This window comes from Gopherus flavomarginatus, chromosome 6 (assembly GCF_025201925.1).
Source record: "Gopherus flavomarginatus isolate rGopFla2 chromosome 6, rGopFla2.mat.asm, whole genome shotgun sequence".
Classification (NCBI taxonomy): Eukaryota; Metazoa; Chordata; order Testudines; family Testudinidae; genus Gopherus; species Gopherus flavomarginatus.
This window is the reverse complement of record NC_066622.1, coordinates 136,322,592-136,344,034: the sequence shown is the minus strand read 5'-3', so window position 1 is coordinate 136,344,034 and position 21,443 is coordinate 136,322,592. Positions and strand designations below refer to the sequence as shown.

Genomic DNA, 21,443 nt, shown 5'->3' with positions numbered 1-21,443 from the left:
GTAACCTCAGCAGCTGTGAGAGGGGAAGGGAGAGGGTACAGTGCTGTGGGGGACTGCAGTGTAAACCCCAGCAGATGTGAGAGGGGTAGGGAGAGGGTGCAGTGCTGTGGGGGACTGCAGTGTAAACCCCAGCAGATGTGAGAGGGGTAGGGAGAGGGTGCAGTGATGTTGGGGGCTTCAGTGTAAACCCTAGGAGTTGTGAGAGGGGAAGGGAGAGGGTACAGTGCTTTGGGGGGCTGTAGTGTTAAGCCCAGCGGGTGTGAGAGGGGAAGGGAGAGGGTGCAGTGCTGTGGGGGGCTGTAGTGTAACCCCAGCAGGTGTGAGAGGGGAAGGGAGAGTATGCAGTGCTGTGGGGGGCTGTGGTGTAACCCCAGCAGCTGTGAGAGGGGAAGGGAGAGGGTACAGTGCTGTGGGGGGCTGCAGTGTAAACCCCAGCAGGTGTGAGAGGGGAAGGAAGAGGGTGTAGTGTTGTGGGGGATTGCAGTGTAAACCCCAGCAGTTGTGAGAGGGAAGTGCAGTGCTGTGGGGTGGGGGATAGAGTGTACCACCTGTTGGGTGGATGGGAGAAGGAAGGGAGGGAGTGTCAGTGCTGTAGGGGGTGGGTAGTGTGCAAACCAAGTGGTCAGAGAGGAGTGCAGTGGATTCTGGTTTTGGTGGGAGGGTGCAGTATCTAGCCCAGAGACTCTGAGAGGAGATGGCAGGTGCAGTGTAAGCTGTGTGTGGAGACAGGGATGTTATTGGAGAGGAACCAAGAAGGTGAGTACAGTGCAAAGCCCAGGTTATCCAAGGGGGGAGAGCAGTGCACTGTAATTGGGGGTGGGTGTGTGGCATACAGTGAAAACCCCCAGGGGAGCTGAGAGAGCCAATGCAGTGCCATAGGTGCATCCTTGGTAGAGTGGAGGGGCCTGAGATTAGCTCAGACAGGTGGGGAGAAGTGGAGTTGTAGAACCTGGAAAGGGTGCCAGTGGGGAGTGGGTGTGATGTGGGTGAAACAGGCTGTGTCCTAGAAAGGTAACTTTGGTTGCTGTGTTTTGGATGGACCTGTGATTTGTGGGGGAAGAGTAATCCCCATGGGAACTGGTCAGGGGCTGGGCCAGAGTTTCTGCTGTCAGGATGCACACAAAGCTCTTTGTCCAAATCCTATAGGGTCGTCTTCCACAATGTTTCAGAGTGCCTGAGTTAATGGGTGGGGCCTGCATGATTGAGAGGGAGCAAACAGATTTCCTTTGACACCTTGTACCTGCTGTAGCCTGGGTCATGTCAGGCTAACCATGGGTGCCCAGCTGCAGCCTCATGCGAGGAAGGGGGGGAAGAGGGAGTGTATGTTGGCCTGGGCTAACCAGTGAGGTGTGGGAAAACCTGCCACATGTCACTGTGGTAGGGGATGGAGGGTTGAGACTTGAAACTGTGGCTCATTGAAACCATGCAAGCAAAACCCACTGTTGCAAGACAAGGAATCTTTTGAAACCCAATCCAGTGGGAAGAGTTGACAGCCCTGGGAATATTTGCAGCTGGTGACTCTCTAAACAGACTCTGGGCATAATGAAGGGGCATGGAGCAAGCTCCTGGATCATCTGAAATCTCTCATAAAGCCTGTTGCTAACTGCCTGAGTTCTGTGTTTATTTAAACCAATTTTCTGAAAAATGCAGCCCCCTCTGCTTCCCCCCCTGCCCCAGTAGCTATTTCAAGCTCTGTTAGGTTAAGGCATTTTGATCCCATCAGTTGCTTGATGGAATGTTTCTGCCGTGGCCATAGTAACTCTTCTGGCCCTTTCCAAGTGACTGAATGTTGGTTTGAGCCAGTTTCTCCTTTGGTGGAACTAAAAGGAAACATCTTTCCGGGCTTTGGACAACAGCCACAGAGGCGATGAAATCCTCACCTCCTCACTCTCCCCCTCACCTCGTCCCTTGCTGGGGGCTACCCACCCACATCCCCTTCCTCTGTCCCTGCTTGCTGATGCATCCTCTACACAGTTAGATTATGTTGTCTTCCAGGAAAGGAAAATAAGGGGGAATCCCTAACCTCCATAGCGGGGAGGGAGGCTGCTCTTGGGGTGAGGGAGTAGTTCACTGTGTCCACCCCATCCAAAAGTAGAAGAAAAGACATAAAATCAGCCAAAGCATCATTAAAACATAGTCATGATGTTGGGCAAAGCAAACACTGTACAATTGGAAATGTTCTGAGCTAAATATGTCCTTAGCGCCATTGCATCAGTGGCTTTGCACCACTGAGGTGTTGAGGTTCATAGATCAGTTTCCCTCAGCCCTGAGCTCCATCTGTCTGGTTTACATTTTCATTCTCTCTTTCAGAGCCTGTATAGCTCCACTCCCCTCAAACTCCTCTTTCAAAGCTCTTCTTTAAATTAACTCTTTGACTGCTGTTTTTCCCTCCAGCCAAGAATCTCAAAGGCCTTTAAATCACTCCTGTTTGTAACTCATGACTCTCTCATGTGGTAGGTTATCCCTACGTTCACTGCAAAACTCAGTCCCTTCTTTCTTCTAGTCTTTTTCTGATTTGGCTTTTCTCCCTGATCTGCTTTTACCATCAGTGTTTTCTGTCTCTTTCTTCCCTCACTGTGAGGTGTATCTCTTCCATAGCTGCTTCTCCCTCCCCATGGCCGTTAGAGTTTTTAGAATCCTAGAACTGTAGGGGTGGAAGGAACTCAAGAAGTCATCAAGTCGAGCCCCTTGTGCTGAGCTGGGCCCAAGTTAACCCAGACCTGAGACATGAGTTTGTCCAATCTGGTCTTTAAAACCTCCAGTGACAGGTTGTGGAATCCCCTCCTTGGGAGCCTATTGCAGCGTTTAACTACCATGGTTAGGTTTTAGGAATAGCTTTCTAACCCTAAATCTCTCTTGCTGCAGATGAAACCCGTTACTTCTTGCCCTGCCTTAATGGACTTGGAGAACAATTGATCACCATCCTCTTTTATTACAGTCCTTAACGTATTTGAAGACTGTTACCAGGTCCTTCCTCGTATTCGTTTCCCAATATTTTTAACCTTTCCTCAGAGATCAGGTTTTCTAAACCTCTTATTTTTGTTGCTCTTCTCTGGACTCTGTCCAGTTTGTCCCCATCTTTCGTAAAGTGTGGTACCCAGAACTGGACATAGTACTTCTGCTGGGGCCTCACCAGTGCTGACAAAACAATTACCTCCTATGTTATACATTCAACACTTACTTTAATGCGGCTTGGAATATTAGCTGCCTTTGCAGCTGCATCACATTAGTGACTTCACTCAATTTGTAATCCACTATAACCCCAGATACTTCTCAGTAGTAGTACCGCCTAGCTAATTATTTCCCATTTGTAGTTGTGTATTTGATTTTTTCCCTTCCTACGCGAAGTACTTTGTATTTGTCTTTTATTGGATTTCATGTTGTAGAATTCAGACTAATTCACCAATTTGTCAAGGTCATTTTTAATTTGAATCCTGCCCTCCAAACTGCTGGCAGCCCTTCCCCTCAGTGTCTCATCTGCACATTTTGTGAGAATACTCTCCACTCTGTTATCCAAGTCATCAGTGAAAATATTAAATAGTATTGGACCCAGGACTGACTACTGTGGGATCCCGCAAGCTACGTCCTACTGTTTAACAGCAAACCATTGATGACTGCGCTGGGTACAGTCTTTCAACCAGGTGTGCACTCATCTTACACTAATTTCATCTAGACCACATTTCCCTGGCCTGCTTATGAGACTGTCCTGTGGTACTGTGTCAAACACCACCTTCTTCCCCATGGGCCTGATAAAACCCCATTGAAATGAATGTGTGGGTCTCACTGAGTTCAGTGGGCTTTGGATCTGGCCCCTGGTGACTGGAATGCCCTGTGTATGGTGAGATAATGATGCACATTCATAAAAGGAGTTTAATATTTATTCAGAAGTCAAGCTTACAGGTCTTGGTGCTGTGCTTGATTCAGCTTGGTGGACCGTTTTCTAGCAGTACAACGGCAAGTCACATTCCCATGCACAGTACAAGGTCCTTGGACTCTGTGTGAAGTCCTGATTAATAATTAGGATCCTTTGTGGGCTTTAACTTGGAACAAACTGACAAGCAAAGTGATGAGTCTTTCATTTTCCAGTCTCTTATTTTTCTCCCCCCCCCCCATGTTTCCACCACCAGAACCAAACTCAGAAGCTGCACCTGTGTTTCAAGTGGCTTTTTTTCAACAACGCCCAAGGAAGCTATGTAATATTGGCAGGGCCAGTTGCTCAACTCCTGCCTCCTAGTTCTAGCCACTGGACTACACTGCCTCTGGATTTGCACACTGGCTGACCTTTTATTCCTCTCCTTTGATTGCATCTCTACTGGAGCTGTGGAGAGGTAGGAGACAACCTGTAAGTGAGATGCTCTGTAGCTGGCTGGCTGAATGGAAGCACTGCAGGAGTGGAGAGAAGAGAAGAGAATGTGGCTGATAGCTGAAAAGGACTTTCTGTTTCCTGCTCCCAATCATCCTCCCCAGCCAGTAGAGCATGGCAGTTGTCTCCTCCTCTTTTGATGCTACACCCCTTCCTTCCATTGAGATCTCTAGACCACTCAGCAATGTAGGCAGGACACCAGCACTTGGCAGCTGTGGGAGTAATTTAGTGGGAGATGCCAGTCCATTTCAAAATGCACCCACTTCAGTGGCGGGAAAAGCAAGTGTTATCGAGTGCATTGGTTGGGTATGGGTTTGGCATGGGGCGTCCCCACCCCCAGTGACCACTGAAGTTAGCCAGGCTGCCATGTTTTTTGCAATTATATGATAAATGGCAAGTTAGTTCTAGTGCGGGAGTGGGAATCCTATCAGTGACAATGGATCAAGCCACAGGATTTTGGAATTAGTCAGTCACAGCATGTACACTTCCTGGGATGTCTGAAACTGGACTGCACAGTGCTCTGTGGGGACCGATACTGCCCCAGCAGGGATAGAGAAAAGGATTCTCGGTTCCTTTTCTCCCTCTCATTCCTGTCATTTCCCTAAGGCCCTGTGCTGTGTCAGCTCTCCCAGGCGCGGCGTTAGGAACATCTGTTACCAAGAAGTGGTAGATTATTAGATGCCAAACGCCCAAAGGCGTGCATTCCATTGCATAGCTCAAGGGAGGGCTTAGACTATACGTATTGTGCATTGGAAATAGATCTGGAGAAATGTTCCTTTAAAATATAGCACGGCTCCATGGATGATCCCCAGAACTGTCACTGTCTGGCTGTGTGACCTTTGTCTGTAAAATGGGAAGAGCAAAACTTGCTTCTCGTTGGCAACTGCAGGGAGATCTGCTGGTGGGAAAGGCTGTGTTGGTGCTAAGTCTTAGCAGGCTATTTGCTTTGTAAAATCTGAGAGCAGATCACCACCCTGTTCCTTTCGTGAGCCTGGTCCATCATTTCAAGGTTCAAGTGCTAATGTGTAGGGATCCCTTTAACATGCCTGTAGCGAGGCAGTGGGATACCCCACTGCCCCGCTGAGGGACAAACCTCCCCTACCACCAACGAGAGCGGAGCCACTGAGTCCTTCACCTGCCCCTCAGAGGTCACGGCGCAGACACGGAAGTATAAAAGCTCGCCTGCAGAGCTCAGTCGAGGCCCAGCCACCGCAGGGGCTAGACGTCTGCGGCCGCTGCCAGCCAGAGCTCACGCCTGGCCAGCCGAGCCTGCCCCGCGCCAGCTACCCGAGGAGGACTGGCCGAGCCTGCCCCGCGCCAGCTGCCCCGAGGAGGACTGGCCGAGCCTGCCCCGCGCCAGCTACCCCGAGGAGGACAGGCCAGGACCGCCCCGCGCCCGCTACCCCGAGGAGGACTGGCCGAGTCTGCCCTGCGCCAGCTACCCCGAGGAGGACAGGCCAGGACCGCCCCACGCCAGCTGCCCCGAGGAAGAGCCAGGCTTGCCCCTTGCCCGCCACCCCGAGGAGCTGCTGAGCCTACCATCGGCTACTTACCCAGAGGAGCCGATGTGTTCGAGACCGCCGGTGACGCTAAGCCGACTCAGGGGGAGTGTGGAAGCAGCCCGGAGGCAGCCAAGCCCCGTCTGGCTGCAACACTGCCAGAGCCAATGTCAGTGTGTTGCAGCCAGGATCCCCACTGGCAGCAGCGAGTCTCTGCCGCTGCTAGGGCCCCGGTCTGGGACACAGTGGAGTGGGAGGGCCTGCGTCCCCCCGCCACCCAATTCCAGGGTGGCAGACTCCCCCTTCCCCTGGCCTGAGGAGGCCAAAGCCTATGACTACTGCTCAGCCCTGCCTGAGCATTCAGACTCAGCGTTTGTTGCCCTGCCTTGACCTAGGACGGGCTTAAAACTATCATTACTGCTCAGCCCTGCCTGAGGGCCTGAGCACCCCTGACTCAGCGTTTGTTGCCTCGCCTTAACATAGAGCCAGGCTTAAGACTACTACTGCTCAGCCCTGCCTGAGGGTCTGAGCATTCGGACTCCGTGTCTGCTGTTCCGCCCTGACCAAGAGCCTGAGCCGGTTTTGGACTATTGACTCAACCCCTTAACCGAGTGTGCATTAGTTCCTAGGACAACAGGGCCGCCGGCCAGCGAACTAGAGCAAGGCAGTGGGATACCCCACAGCCCTGCTGAGGGACAAACCGCGGCCACGTCGCTCTACAATGCCATAAAACTCACAGCCAGTTGCAGTCAGTTACCTCGTTACTTTAAAGCCAAGCAACAATTAATTCTAAAAAAATGAGTATATGCTCAGGTGACATCCTCAAGGTAAGAGCTAGCAGCTCAGACTGGGCTCAAAATCCATCAGTTCTTAAACCTACGAGCTTGGGGTGCATTGAAAAACCAGCTCAGAAAGGATAGGAGGAGGAAACAGAGAGCCTACGAGAGTGAGAGAAAGAGATTAATCAGCAAACAAAAAAGCTCCATGTTGGTGTTGAAAGCGTAGGGAGAAAGTGAGACTTGCCAAAGTAGTTAGACCTTGCAAACAAAATTAAAACACATAGCAAAGGATTCTTTGGCTATATAAATAAAAAGTGCAAGAAAAGAACTGGGGTTGCCATGCAGCGACAATGGGGTAGAAATTAAGTGTAAGCTAAGTATGGTCCAAAAACAAATGAATACTTTGCCTCTGTTTTTAGCAAAGCTGAGGATGGAGAACACGGGGTGGCAAAGGCAGGATGACTAGTGTGAATTAGCATCTAGAAATGGAAATAACCACGTCTGAGGTAGGAAGCAGAGCTCAGAGTTTATGTTCTGGTTGGGGAACCAGATAATCATCATTTCAGAACACTGGAAGAATGGATACTTGAAACTGCAAGTCCAGTAGCATGAATTTTTAATACATCTATCAAATTGGGTGTGGTAGAATATGAATGGAGAATGTTAAATATAGACACTATATTTGCTAAAGGGAGTGTGTGGGGGAGGGGGAAGTGATCTGGGAAACTATAGACCCATTAGTCTGGCCTCAGCAGTATGCAAGGCTTTAGAACAAATTTTGAAGGAACAAAATTAACAACATGGAGGTCAATGGAAAATGCAATGAAATGCAACACAAGTTTACCAAAAATCAGGGCCGCCCAGAGGATTGAGGGGGTCTGGGGCAAAGCAATTTCAGTGGCCCCTTCCATTTAAAAAAAAGTTGCAATACTATAGAATACTATATTCTTGTGGGGCCTGGGGCAGATTGCCTCATTCTTCCCCCCCTTCCTCCCCCTGGGCAGCCCTGCCAAAAATAGTGCCGGGTAAACCTGATATTTCTTTCAATAAGGTAAATGATTATTTTAGAAAAGAAATTCAGTAGATCTAATCTATTTGGACGTCAATAAAACATTTGATACAGCGCCACAGGAAATTATTAGTTAAAGTGGACAAGGTGAAGATTAGTAGAGAATTGTAAAATGAGGAAGGAGCTAACTAAAGGGGAGCTGGCAATGGGCAGTATTGAAGGACTGTCGAGATGGGGGGATGTTCTTAGTGGAGTTCCTCAAGGTTCATTCTTGGGTCTAATCTTTAATATTTTTATTCATGACTTGGGCATGAAAATCTGCTGAAAACCCAAAATTGGGAGGCACTGTCAATACGTAGGAAGATTGGAATATTAGAGAGGCAGAGCTGGATCATCTAGAAGACTGGAGTAATATTAAATGTTATTGTTAGGGGGCTTATTCCTTCACCCTCTCACTTCCCTGGTCCTTCTCGCATGAACAGAGAGCAACAATACCCGAAGGCGCAAACAATTCAATATTTATTGGGGTGAACTTCCAGCAAGTATGATTCCAGCTTCCTTCCTTAGTGTCCCCCTTCCCAGCTCTGACACCACAGAGCCTTGCCTGTGTCCCTGTTCCTACCCCTCTCCTTAGCAAAACATGATCCCAATTCCCCCACCTCCAGTCCCTGTTCCCATTCCCCCGTACTTCCTGATTGACTGCAGACTATATAGCAAAACTTGAGTTCAGCTTAGCTATACCATAACCTATCATTTTACTGAAATTTAACTAACCAATCTTAACGTATTGTAACATGGTTATTTAACCAATTATGTCCCACCACCTTAATTGGTTTACACCCAACAAAATTAATTATACAGCAGACAGAAAGAATTACAGAACCAGGCAGAGATTATACAGACAAACAATAGGGAAGTGGAGACTACAGGGATAGTACAATACAGAAATGAGGATATCGCATCCCAGCTTTTGATATGTGAGTTCTTGCCAGACAGGATGCTATCAAACTAAGTTTCTTTTAAATGTTCTAGGCTCTTCCCTTTCTCTGGAGGTGATAGGAATATCAGGACAGGATTATATTCCTAACAGCCCAATAGCACCTTATTTCAGTGTGACTAGTTTAGAATATGAGGATATGACGATACACTTCCCAGTTTATGGCTGCCTTTGCTGCTTAGCAAAAGGCCTTAGCCTAAGAACCAGGCCTTAGACTGTCACAGTAAGAGAAGGCCATTACACAGACAGTGATTTTGATTGTTTCTTTTATACCTCTATAACTAGCTAAGCAATAAAAATACACCTAAATTCTTAAAGTATAGGCCTTTGCAGACAGGCCTAAATATCTATATCCTAACAGTTCTACCATTTCTAGTACAAAACGCAAGGTCATGCACTGAGAGTCTAATAATTTCTGCTATAAGCTGAGGGTGCCCCAGTTGAAAGTGACAGAAAAAGACCTGGGTGTATTAACTGATCACAGAATGACTACGAACTAACATTGTGATGTGGGTGTGAAAAAGGCAAATGCAATCCTAGGAGGTATGTCCAGTAGCGATGAGAAAGTATTCATTCCATTGCACAAGGCACTGGACAAGCCTCAGCTGAAAAACCATCCAGTTCTGCTAACTCATGCTCAAAAAAGAGGAATTTAAATTGGAACAGGTGCCGATCCAGGAGGTCCCTTCCAGGCCTACGTCCCTATGATTAGGACTCTGGCGTTCCTAGCTCCCGGGCCAGTACTGCAATGATTGCTGGCTCTCTAGAATACAAGAATGAGAATACTTGGCATTTATCAGCCAACGAGTTCAGAAGTTGCCCATCTTGCAGATTTTTCTGTAGAACATGTCTTCTTGCGGGGTTTGATAACAACAAACCTACTCAGTCCATTAACCAAGCTGATGGATCTTGTGTATTCTACAGGCCAAAAAATTCCATATCCAAGGACATTATAAAGTCCGTCAAGAATAGAGGAAGTTTGCAGTATTTATAAACCGAGTGCACCGCTGGGCTAAAAGTCTCTGGCATAGGCCCAGGATCAAAGAATGTACGAGCTCTGTTAGCACATACTGCAAATTGCCCAAGCAAAATACCTTCTGTTGTTTCCTTTGGCTTTAAAAAACACAGGGAAATTAATTGCAAAAAAGTGATCTTGATACTGCAAGTTTAGTGTTGGGTCGAGTGCTCAGAAGGCCTGTGCTAGACAGGGGGTCAGACTAGATGGTCACAACGGTGCCTTCTGGTCTTGGACTCTATGAAAAAAGATGGCTAGGAATGCCAAGTTAAGGCTACTTTCTCAATGTTGCTGAAATTCAGTGTCTTAGCTTCTGGTGTTCTTTGTTAACTATAAAACTTATTATATTGCTTGCTTGTTAAATCCCCTGGTGAAATGAGCAGGATGTGCAATGTGCCAAAGTTAATGTCCTAAGAGCAGCATTAACTTCTCCGGAAGTCTGAGAGTTTGAAAGTCTTTGGTTAATTAGATATTGTCCGTGAAGCATGTGGAATGTAGACAGACCTATTTAAAGGAATGTTAAGTGTTATCAACCTTAATATTGCATTAGTGCTAAGTGGGGTTGGGGAGCGTGGTGCATTTAATGTGCATTTGTTGGCGTGATGTAAGTAAATAGTGTGTTGGTAAAGGCTGCACTATGGATTCACTCTCCTGCTGCCTAGCTAGGTGCCTCTGTTCCTGGCAGCAAAATAGAAATCTCTCTTTAAGGCAGACTGTATTTTTCAGGTGAACTTCCAGAGGGATCCAGTCCAGAATTCCAGAGGCTTTGAACTTCCCAAGGAGTTTATCAATGGGGTTAAAAAAGTCCCAAATAAAGTGCCAGTGGGCAAAGCATCTGAAACCGCCACTGTCCCGCAGTATCAGAGCTTGGCTGACATTGGGCCAGGCTGGCTCAGGGGAATGGTTATGGGCAAAGAGTTGTTCTCATTGTAGGTTGCTGGTTCAGTTCCAGTCCATTTGGGAAGGCAGAGGCCATGATGGCTGTGTGGCAGCCTCCATGCAATGAGCTATGAGATCCCAGTACAGTTCCTAGGGAGCAGGTGTCAGTTGTAACACCAGGGTTGGAAGGTCAGAGCACAGAGGGCCAGGAGTGAGGAGCCCATAGAGACAGAGCCTGGCAATGTTGCCCACTCCCCATAGCAGGAAGTCACCAGACAAATCTTGAGAAGTCGCTACACGTAGCTGTTTATAAGTGCTCAAAAGGAGTCAAAAATGTTACTAAACAAAATGTTCAGCATATTCAACAGAGAATTATATACACATACGCACACGCCCAGGCGAGTATAGTCACAAAATCATTCACAAGCCGCTCAATAGTGTTGTTAACATCAATTCCATGCTCTTCTTACTACATTCTGTTGGACACCAGGCCAATAGTACGTCTCAGTTGAGCACGTCCCCAGACACCAGCCTATACTGGAAACCTACTGACCGCTATACTTACCTACATGCTTCCAGCTTTCATCCAGACCACATCACACGATCCATTGTCTACAGCCAAGCTCTAAGATACAACCACATTTGCTCCAATCCCTCAGACAGAGACAAACACCTGCAAGATCTCTATCAAGCGTTCTTACAACTACAATACCCACCTACTGAAGTGAAGAAACAGATTGACAGAGCCAGACGAGTACCCAGAAGTCGCCTACTACAAGACAGGCCCAACAAAGAAAGTAACAGAACGCCACTAGCCATCCTCTTCAGCCCCCAACTAAAACCTCTCCGGCGCATCATCAAGGATCTACAGCCTATCCTGAAGGACAATCCCTCACTCTCACAGATCTTAGGAGACAGACCAGTCCTCACTTACAGACAGTCCCCTAATCTAAAGCAAATACTCACCAGCAACTACACACCACACAACAAAAACACTAACCCAGGAACTTATCCTTGCAACAAACCCTGTTGCCAACTCTGTCCACATATCTATTCAAGGGACACCATCATAGGACCTAATCACATCAGCCACACCATCGGGGGCTCGTTCACCTGCACATCTACCCATGTGATAGATGCCATCATGTGCCAGCAATGCCTCTGTGCCATGTACATTGGCCAAACCGTACAGACTCTGCACAAAAGAATAGATGGACACAAATCAGACATCAAGAATTATAACATTCAAAAACCAGTAGAGAGAACACTTCATTCTCTCTGGACACTCAATAACAGACTTAAAAGTGGCAATTCTTCAACAAAAAAACTTCAAAAACAGACTCCAATGAGAAACTGCAGAACTAGAATTAAGTTGCAAATGGGACACCATCAAATTAGGCCTGTTCCTGCTGTTACTCACACCTTCTTGTCAACTGTTTGAAATGGGCCACATTGATTACATTGGCCTCATTAGCACTACAAAAGTGATTTCCACCCCTTCTTGTCAACTGTTGAGAATAGCCCACTTCCACCTTAATTGGATTGGCTCGTTAGCACTGACACCCCCCCTACACTTGGTAAGGCAACTCCTGTCTCTTCATGTGCTGTGTATTTATATCTGCCTACTGTATTTTCCACTCCATGCATCTGATGAAGTGGGTTTTAGCCCACGAAAGCTTATGCCCAAATGAATGTTAGTCTCTAAGGTGCCACAAGGACTCCTCCTTGTTTTTGTCCTCAGAAGGAATCACATTCCTGGGTTTCTTGGGCTGAGATCACTATAATCTGCAGCGAAGAAAAGTTCGTGGCGGCTAATTAAATACTTTGCTAAAGCCAGGCGCACTTTGGAGAGAGGAGCACATTAGCCAGGGCTTGTTTTTAGCCACGTGTTCTTTCTCACTGCACCATAGTATGTAGCACGCCCTGTGATTCAGAGTAAAATGGCTAATGAATTGGGCAGAGCGGGGGAGTTGACAGGCTCCCTAACCAGGAGAGCTGCATGGATGGAAGGTGGGGTGGGAGGAGACAGGGTCATGTGCCCCAATGGAGCGGGACACCGGGCCTCCAGGGAGGAAGCCTTTACTATAGGATCAGAGGTGGAGCTCCCTTGACTTCACCTTCCCTTTAGTCCTTCCCCTGGTTGGCCTGGGGTTAGCTGCCCAACTGTTTTCAGAAATCATATTCTGGGAGCAGGTGAAGGGGTCCGGCTAAAGGATTTTTGTTTTTTAAATCTACTTTCTTGGCTCCCTGCAGGGCCGAGCTCATGTCAGGCAAATGCCCTCTTCCCCCTGCTCCGGGCCCTGCCTTTCACTTACCTGTTGGCTCAAATCCAGGCTGGCAAGAAAGGGAGGCTAGGCCAAAAGGCAGTTCGGGATAATCCTGAGACCTGCTCCCAACTCTCACTCACTGGGTTTTCTTCCTGGCTCTGGGAGGAAGGATCGTCTCCTGTGTTTGCTCACCAGGCCATTTGATGGGGAAGTTCTGACTGCAAGCCGATCACGTGGCAGGACTCTCGTACAGGAACCTTGCAAGGGTTAGGGGAAGGTTTCCTCTTTAAAGTTCTCCCCTTTCTCTTCCCCTTCAGATCCCCACTAAAACGATGATCAGGCTGACCGATTTTAGCATTGATGCCCCGCGCTGGGACCAGAACACTTTTCTGGGGCGCCTAAAGCATTTCTTCAACATCACAGACCCGCGGACAGTGCTGGTGTCTGAACATGAGCTGGACCGGGCTAAGGCACTGGTGGAAAGCTGCAGGTAAATGTCCGGGCAGCCACTGGATCTGAATGAAAGTAGAAGGCTGTTCGCAACCTGCCCTTGCTGTATGTGAGAGGTAAACCTCTGGGGTGAGGAAAGCTTCCCTCTCTGTTCAGCAGTGGTATTGTACCCTCTTCATCACAAGGGGGTGACATAGCAGCATGTGCTCGAGTGGACAGTATGTGTGGGAGCAACCCCATGCCAGCCAGTAGATTGCATGTGCTCAACCCCAGGGGTTGGGATCAGGAGGGGCATCTCACATTACCCAGCAGAGTCTTTGGCTTCTTACAGATCTGCACGGGCAGGTGCCATAGGGAGCTCTCATGTAGCCCTTCCAGGTAGGGAAGGTGGTGATGATATCTGGACATCCTAGAGGTGGTGGGGCTGGAGAGCAGGGGTCTTGCATAGTGCGGGGATACTGAGGGGGGTATGGAGAACATGGGTGCTCCCCTTTCAGAGCATATACCAAATGCATTCTTGCCCCCCTACGTGAGCCATGCTCACCTAAGCCCATTCTGTAGGCACCCTGCAGGCATGGCAGTACATGAAGGCTGGAGATTGGCAGGAGTCTGATTCCACCTGGGGGTGGGGAGCTGACAAACTCCGAGGACGTTGCTCTTTCTGTTACCTGCAGGGCTGGCCTGGTACCCCCGGGAACCAGCCAGGAACAGCTGTTCTACGCCAAGAAGCTCTACGACTCTGCATTCCACCCAGATTCGGGCGAGAAGATGAACCTGATTGGGAGGATGTCATTTCAGGTGCCCGGGGGAATGGCCATCACTGGCTTCATGCTGCAGTTTTACAGGTAAAGAGCTGCAGTGGGGCAGCAAGAGCCCCTTTCCCAGTCCCCCTTTAAAGCTGTCCCTGTTAGGCTGAGCAGGGAATTGCCCGCAGTGAGTTGCAGGAAGCCACGTCAGTTTGTATAGATTAGCTCCCTCCTGGTGGTGAAGGGCAGGGGGGCAGACTCCGCAGCACCATGGATTCTAATGTCCACCCCACCAGCATGGATGGCATGGTGTAAACACCTAGATAGAGGTTAGTTGGAAGGGCCGGACCCATGATGTGGTAAACATGAAGAGAAACCTGATCTTCCATCTCTGAGCCTTTCTGACCGCTCGGTGCAGCATCCTCCTGAACTATTTACACGGCCGGGACCTTTAAACCTCATGGGCAAATCCCCAGGATTTCCAGTCCAGTCTTATGTTTGATCTGACCCCTGTCCTGAAACACTGGTGATCTTCATGCAGGGAGACAGATGGGCCTGCATAGCACTCGTCATATGCTGCTAGAATGTTATTTACCGGTTGTATTCTTTGCACTATGTGCTTGCCCTCGATCTTGGGGCTCACGACCTTTGGGCTGGCCTCTCAGTCCTCCCTCTCCTCTCCAGGTTGTTGCCTGATCTAGAGATTGTGTATTAATTATATTGATTACTTAAGAATTCCCCATCAACACTCCTGAGATCAGGCCCAGTATTATTAAAATTACCGTTCAGCTGGGAACCCCGATGTGCACGGTTGCAACACTCACTCTTAGGAAATACCTTCTGTATTTGTACTAGTTTTATTAACGCACTTAGTGAAGATGCAAACGCTCCAGCCCAGCGTGGTAGATGCCGCTAATACAGAGTGGGCATCTGAGCATCTGTATACTCCCACCGTCCTTTGCAGAGGGACTGAAAGTGATCATCGTCCTCCTCAGCATCACCAGAGGTGGTCATCCTGGCAACACGTTACATCTCCCCAAGGCGTAGAGGCCGGGATACAACTTTTATAATGTGTTATGTGGACGCCGCTGTGCTTAATGCATGTTTAGGAGGGTTTTCTTTGTATTTCCTCGCCCTACTAATGTTGGGGTGCCCTTCTCCCATAGGTTACATGTTCGTTTACTTCAAGCTTATTAGCATAATGCCAATTAGTTACCATGGCATGCTTGTGGTCAGACAGCCCTCTGTCGTGTCCTATCTTATGATCTAGGCCTACTCCTAGTTAGCATAAGCAGTTAAGTCTTTTGGGCTGTATGCCTTGTTTAGCTAAGATATTTTCTTACAGGACTGAGGCCTGCGAGATCATTATTTACTGCCTTAACTTATGCCTATGCCTGACCTTACAAATACCTGCACCAATAGCTACTCAGTTCAAGTTTGTGCCAAACCCCCACAGCTTCCTCCTCTGCCATGTTTTGAAATTCTGGCCCTTCCACTGAGCCCCAGGAGCTTAAACGTGGTCACCATAGAAATCCTGAGCTCGTGGAGGAAACATGTCCTTGCTCTGAGGTTACAGCAAGTGAAATTACTTGTCACCATTTCTACTAATTCATCTTTTTTTTTGGTTGGGGTTGTTAGTTTCAAAAAGGGATGAAAGGTAAACTGGTCAATTTCAATGTCCCCTTTCGTTGTCAGGTTCCAGCAAGACATGGCTGGGTTGGGATCTGCAACCCGACAGGGAAATGTTAAAATGGAGCACAGAGATAGCAGGCCTTTTTAAAAAAAATGGTAACATTTCTGTTTCATTAGATTTAAATCCCTCCGCTCTGCCTCAGCCTCTAACACCTCCAAATATTTGGGGAAAAAATGAGTCCTTTGCTCAACTAAAGCCATGTCTTTCCTTTGCTTCACTCACATGTTTTTCTTCTTTATTTTATTAACTGATTCTGCTGTTGATTAAAAACCCTTTAATTATTAACCCAAAGCCAGTCCTGGGCTCTGGCTGCTCTTTTTTTAAACTTGCCTCTCCTGGTTCCTTTGTATCATCTGAAATCCCAGATCCCACCTCTCCCAGTGAGTGCCACTGTTGAAGAGAGACCGTTGCGAATCTGTAGCACAATGTTTCCTTTCTCACCCTTGGAAAAACCTCTCCTGCTATGGTGTGTCAGTGGAATTAAAAGGTGCCCCCGTGTTTGCCTTCCCCTGTGTCCCTCCTATACCGTTCAAGGAGAATGTTCTGTAGGGAATGATCCTGGCCTGACTCCAGACAACAGATCTAGGCTGGGACCTTTTCCAGCTCTTGTCATAACATTTCTTCCCAGATCTGGACCTTAGCGTCCAAAATATGGGTGTTAGCATGAAAACCTCCAAGCTTAGGTACCAGCTTGGACCTGGTATCGCTGCCACCAGCTAAGGATTATACAGTGCCTAGCTCACTGTGGTCTCCCCAAAACCTTCCCTGGGGGACCCCAAGACTCAGATTCCTTGAGTCTCACAACAAAGGGGAATAAACCATTTCCCTTCCCCCTCCTCCCCTCCAGGTGTTCCCTCCCTGGGTTCCTGGAGAGATATACAGAAGCAAGCTCCGTGAATCTAAACAGAGGGACTCCCTCCTCCCTGTTTCAAGTCCTTGAAACACAAGCACTGAGAGAGCTAATCTCTCTTCCCCCTCCCCCAGAGGGTATGCAAAGTCAGGCTTAGTAAATCTAACACAAAGAGATTTTCCCCCTGACTTCTTCCTCCCACCAATTCCCTGGTGAGCTGCAGAAAAACTCCAACAGGTCTTAAAAAGAAAGCTTTATATAAAAAGAATGAAAAAGGACATAAAATGGTCTCTGTAATAAAGAGACAATATACAGGGTCAATTGCTTAAAGGAAAAAAATGAATAAATAGAATACAATTCAAAACACTCCAGCAACTACACACATGTAAATACAAAAGAAAACAATATAAACCTATTGTCTTACTATCCTTGTACTTACAACTTGGAAACAGAAGATTAGAAAGCCAGGAGATAGAAAAATCACTCTCAGAGCCGAGAGAAGAGAGAGACCAAGAACAAAGGACTCAAACCCAAAACTTCCCTCCATCCAGATTTGAAAAAGTCTTGTTTCCTGATTGGTCCTCTGATCAGGTGTTTGGTTCCCTGTGTTAACCCTTTCCAGGTAAAAGAACATTAACCCTTAGCTATCTGTTTATGACAGTTCTTGTGTAGAGTCGGGTGCTGGTGGGTTGGTTTGCTGGCCTCTGGGAGGAGCCTGACAAGACCTCCTCACTAGGAGGGGGAGGAGGAAAAAGGCACTTAGCTCCACCTCTTTTCTAAACTTGTATTGCCATTGGCTACCTGGATTGCCAGTCCTCTGGTAATGACCAATTGGATTAATAAAGGTGGAGTCCCCCTTTGCCTGAGCAATAAACTGTTCGGCTCAAGATACTCTCAGCCATTATCTTTATCCCCTTCCTGGCCTTTAAAGGGCGGAGCATCCAGTCCCCAACTGGCCTGTGAAAGATCCTCTCACTTCTGTCCCCCTCTGCCCACAGATCCCCAAGTGCTTTGCAGACAGTGAAGTCACACTGGCAACCCAAGTGAGACAAGGAACGAATCCCCTCTGCCCCCATTTGACAGATGGGTAAATTGAGGTGCAGGGAGTGAGGAGCCCAAGGAGTCCCCATGAGTCGCTGGCGGAGCTGGGGATCTCTGCCAAGATCCTTAGTCCCATCCACATGCCGTCACCACAGACCGTCCTTCCCTTCGAAGGGGTAGGGACACGCCAGGCTGTGGTGCAGAACTCTGCCAGGTTGATGTGCTGCCCGGTGGAGGGAGTGGCTATGGGGGCGGAGCCCACCACAGCCCCACCCCTGGGCTCAGCACAGCTCGGCAGGAATGAACCAATCCCACAGGAACCCTCCCTGCCCAGCTGAGAGCCCAGGCTCCTGCCTGCTGCTTGGCCACCTTGCTGCTCTCATGGAGCATGGCCCTGTGGAGTGGGAGCCAGGACTCCTGGTTCTTTTCCCAGCTCTGCCACTGCCTGCTGTGGTTCCTCAGGCAGGTAGCTATGTCTCAGTTTCCTTCTCAGCAAAATAGGGGTGATGTTTACTCTCACACTCAGCTAGCTCAGCCTTGCGGCTTGGTGCTCTGGCGGGTGGGGGGAGGGCAGAACGCCTGTGCTGAGCTCTGTTGTCTCCCTCCGATAGGACAGTCCCAGCAGTTGTCTTCTGGCAGTGGGTGAACCAGTCATTCAACGCCTTGGTGAACTACACCAACAGGAACGCAGCCTGCCCCATCTCACTCACGTGAGTATCTGCCCCGTGTTTCCTGCCGCCGCCCCAGGGCCTCCTGGGCTTTGCAACCAGGTATCTGCCCCTGTTGCCGGGAGAGGAAATGCCCTGTCAGGAGCAATCCTGCCATTCCTCCCTGGGCACTGGGTGAGATGGGCTCCTGTTTGGTGTGTGACATCTCTAGGCTGTCTCCGAACAGGTGGCGGCTGAGGCGCTGTGGCGCTGGTAGCTAGGCATAGCGCTGCTTTTGCCACGCCTAGGATCAACCCCAGGGCAGAGTCTAAAAGCACATGGGACTGGAGGCTGCCTGGCTTAGATATCCGTACCTGAGTCGTTTTGACCTCAGCGAAGAGCTGTCCCTCCCGTGGGCCCCTGGACGCACCCAGAAGTCCCTCTCCCCAGGCTCTGTGTTAGGAGTTCGTCAGAGGTGACCCGCAAGGGGGGCCGGCCCTTCCCACCCACCTATGGAAGGGACCATTGCAGCACCTGCTGCTCCTTGGGGTCAGAAGGCTGATTTAACCCTTCCACTGCCATGGGAACTATCACATTGGGTGCCCTGTGCTGCCACCAGCTCCTGGTTGCCCCTCACTCTGCCTCTGGACACCAGGGACTTAAAACTGGGGAGGGAAGGAAGGAAGGGTCTGCAGGTGAACCCCATTGCCAAAGGTGCTGACTGCTGGGGAACACTAGGCCCTGGGGCCTTCATTCCATCCAGGTCGATATGCTGAGTTGCAGGGGAGCTGGAGTGGGCTGGGCATTGCAGTCATCAGGGTCCGTTCCACTCTGCGTGGACAGCGATCTGCCCTGGTGTCCTTGGCCAACATGTCCCCTCTTTGCATCACAGAGCAGCGTTGTATGGGGTGGCTGCTGCCCTACGCCCCAGAGGTGGCTGCACGTCTTTGGAAAGTTAGAAAAGTTGATAACTGCAGGAGCTGCCTAAATCTGATGTGCCAAGAAGGAGAGTTTGGGAGTTGGATGTCAGCAAGGGCATGTAATGAGCCACAGGATTTCAGCTCTATAAGAAGAATATTCTGGCTCCTACCACAGAGGGTCAGAAAGCATGTTACAAACACTGAGAGACGTAATATCAACCCATTTCACAGATGGGGCAACTGAGGCACAGGAACAGAATCCAGTTTCCGCACCTCACAGTCCTGTGCCTTAACCATGAGGCCGTGCTTCCTGCGTTCTCTCCCCCAAGTGGAACCGTTCCCAGGGTGTGAACTGCAGCCCTTTGGGAGCTCCACGTGGGAGCCAGTCCTGAACCTATCTGGGGGAGTGCTCAGGATGTGCGCCTCTTGCCCCCCAGCCTCTCCCAGGGGACAGGCACTTGTTCAGGCAGCCTCTGGGAATTGCTGAGTTATGTGGTGTTTTCCCCCCATGAATTACTGTCTAGGCAAATCGGAGTGGCTTACGTCACTGCCACGAGCACAGCCCTGGCGACCGCAGTGGGACTCAACCTGTACACCAAGGTACCGCGGAGGGGCTCCACTATGCGTACATGCGGTGGGGAAGACACTGTGGAGCGGGGGTAACTGAAGAGAGCATTGGTGCAGGGTGGGAGGCTCTCTGCTTGCAAGCCAGAGGGACTTGCCTTCGAGGGCGCTGCTGGCTCCACCGCTTGTCAGATCCGCTTCTCCTATGGTGCCACTGAGACAGGTCCATGCTGGTGCCCTGGCTGTTGCAATCAAGTGTAAGCTGGCCCCAGGTTGAATACAGAAGCAAACCTGCAGCTACTCTGCGTTCTCCCCAAAGGCTTTCTGCAGGAGTGTCAGTTCCATGGACAAGCTGCTGATTCAACAGCCCCTTTAAAGGTCCAGAGATCTGGCGTTCAGCGTACACCGCAGGGGACCTGGTCTTTCCTGTCCACTCTAGGAGTTGAAATCCCCTTGCTGTAATACAACTGTTCTCCTTTCCCATACTACACCCTTCCTCCCCTTTTAATAACATGGCGGTCACGACCCCGATGCCTAGTTGTGATGCACACGCCCCAGTTCCTTGTCCGAAGCGCCTTTGCAGCTACGCCCTTCCCCTAGCATACAGCCATGCAAATGTGGCTTCTGCTGGGACCATCTCTCCCTCTCTCTGAAGATACCAGCAGGTTTCTGGGTAGATCCCAGTGCCCAGACCCGTCTCGTTAGGCTTCTCATTGCGGTCTGCCTCTCATGTTCCTTGCAAGGCCTTTGGGTGCTGATCTTCCCAGCCCTGTTGATGCATTCGGAGGTACTCCAGCACTAGCCCCAGGTGCAGCCGGACACAGCTACTAGCTGGCCAGGCTGTTGTAGCACAGGGGAGTGGGTTGAATATGGAAGTTGGGACTCAGAATTTTTTTCCGCCTGATTTAGCGGCTGGGTCTGATTTGGGTGAAAGGTGCTGGCCAACAGCCCTGAGGGTTGGAGGGTTTTGTTGAAGGCCTGGTCCATGCAGCAGCAAGCAAGCTTCCCCATCACATCTCTGCTTCTGAGAGTCAATCCTGCCCGTGAGCTCAATGCCCGAGTCAGTCGCTCCTCCCTGCTGAGGGCGCCAGTTCTCACGCTGCGTGTTGGGCTGCTGGCTTCCTGCTGGGCTGAGGCCCAGCAACTCCTCTCACCTAGGGGATGCTGAGGACGGTTCCAGGCCTGTTGTGATGGCCATGCTCACCTCCGTCTTTTTCCTTCCTAGAGAGCCCCACCCCTCGTGGCACGCTGGGTCCCGTTCGCAGCCGTGGCTGCTGCCAACTGTGTGAACATCCCCATGATGAGACAACAGTAAGTCTGTCTCTGTTCTCCAGGATGTGCTGCGGCCTATGGGACCTTGCCAAAAACCAAAGTATGGGGGTCTGGAACCGCAGGCAGAGGTGACTTTTGTAATGAGGAGAGAGGCCGTGTTAACCAGTGGTTGGAGCCTAGATCCGAGAGCCAGGACTCCTGGGCTCTGTTCTTGTCTATCACTGGCTTGCTGTGAGGGCAGGTCACTTCCCCTCTCTCAGCCTCGGTTTCCCCATCAGTGTGATGGTACTGAGCTAGGCTGTTAATGTCTGGACATCTCTTGACGCTGCACAAAGCTTGATGTACATGTTTGATATTATTCCTAAAAGCCAGGACTTGCCTGCGCGGCTGAGAGAGCCGCCCCCATGTTCTAAACTGTCAGCAGGACCGAATGGAAAGCGTCTGCCTTGACT

At 49.6% G+C, this 21,443-nt stretch overlaps 1 protein-coding gene across 1 annotated transcript in view; it reads left to right on the top strand.

The window, feature by feature from the left end:
- SFXN2 (sideroflexin 2) overlaps positions 1 to 21,443 on the top strand; it is a 32,788-nt gene that overhangs the window by 3,684 nt on the left and 7,661 nt on the right. Inside the window, exons 2-6 of the mRNA XM_050958205.1 lie at positions 13,126 to 13,298; positions 13,933 to 14,103; positions 18,200 to 18,298; positions 19,680 to 19,755; positions 20,945 to 21,030. Of these exons, the coding sequence (XP_050814162.1) occupies positions 13,141 to 13,298; positions 13,933 to 14,103; positions 18,200 to 18,298; positions 19,680 to 19,755; positions 20,945 to 21,030 (590 nt within the window). The 5' untranslated portion in view covers positions 13,126 to 13,140. The remainder of the gene's footprint in view (positions 1 to 13,125; positions 13,299 to 13,932; positions 14,104 to 18,199; positions 18,299 to 19,679; positions 19,756 to 20,944; positions 21,031 to 21,443) is intronic.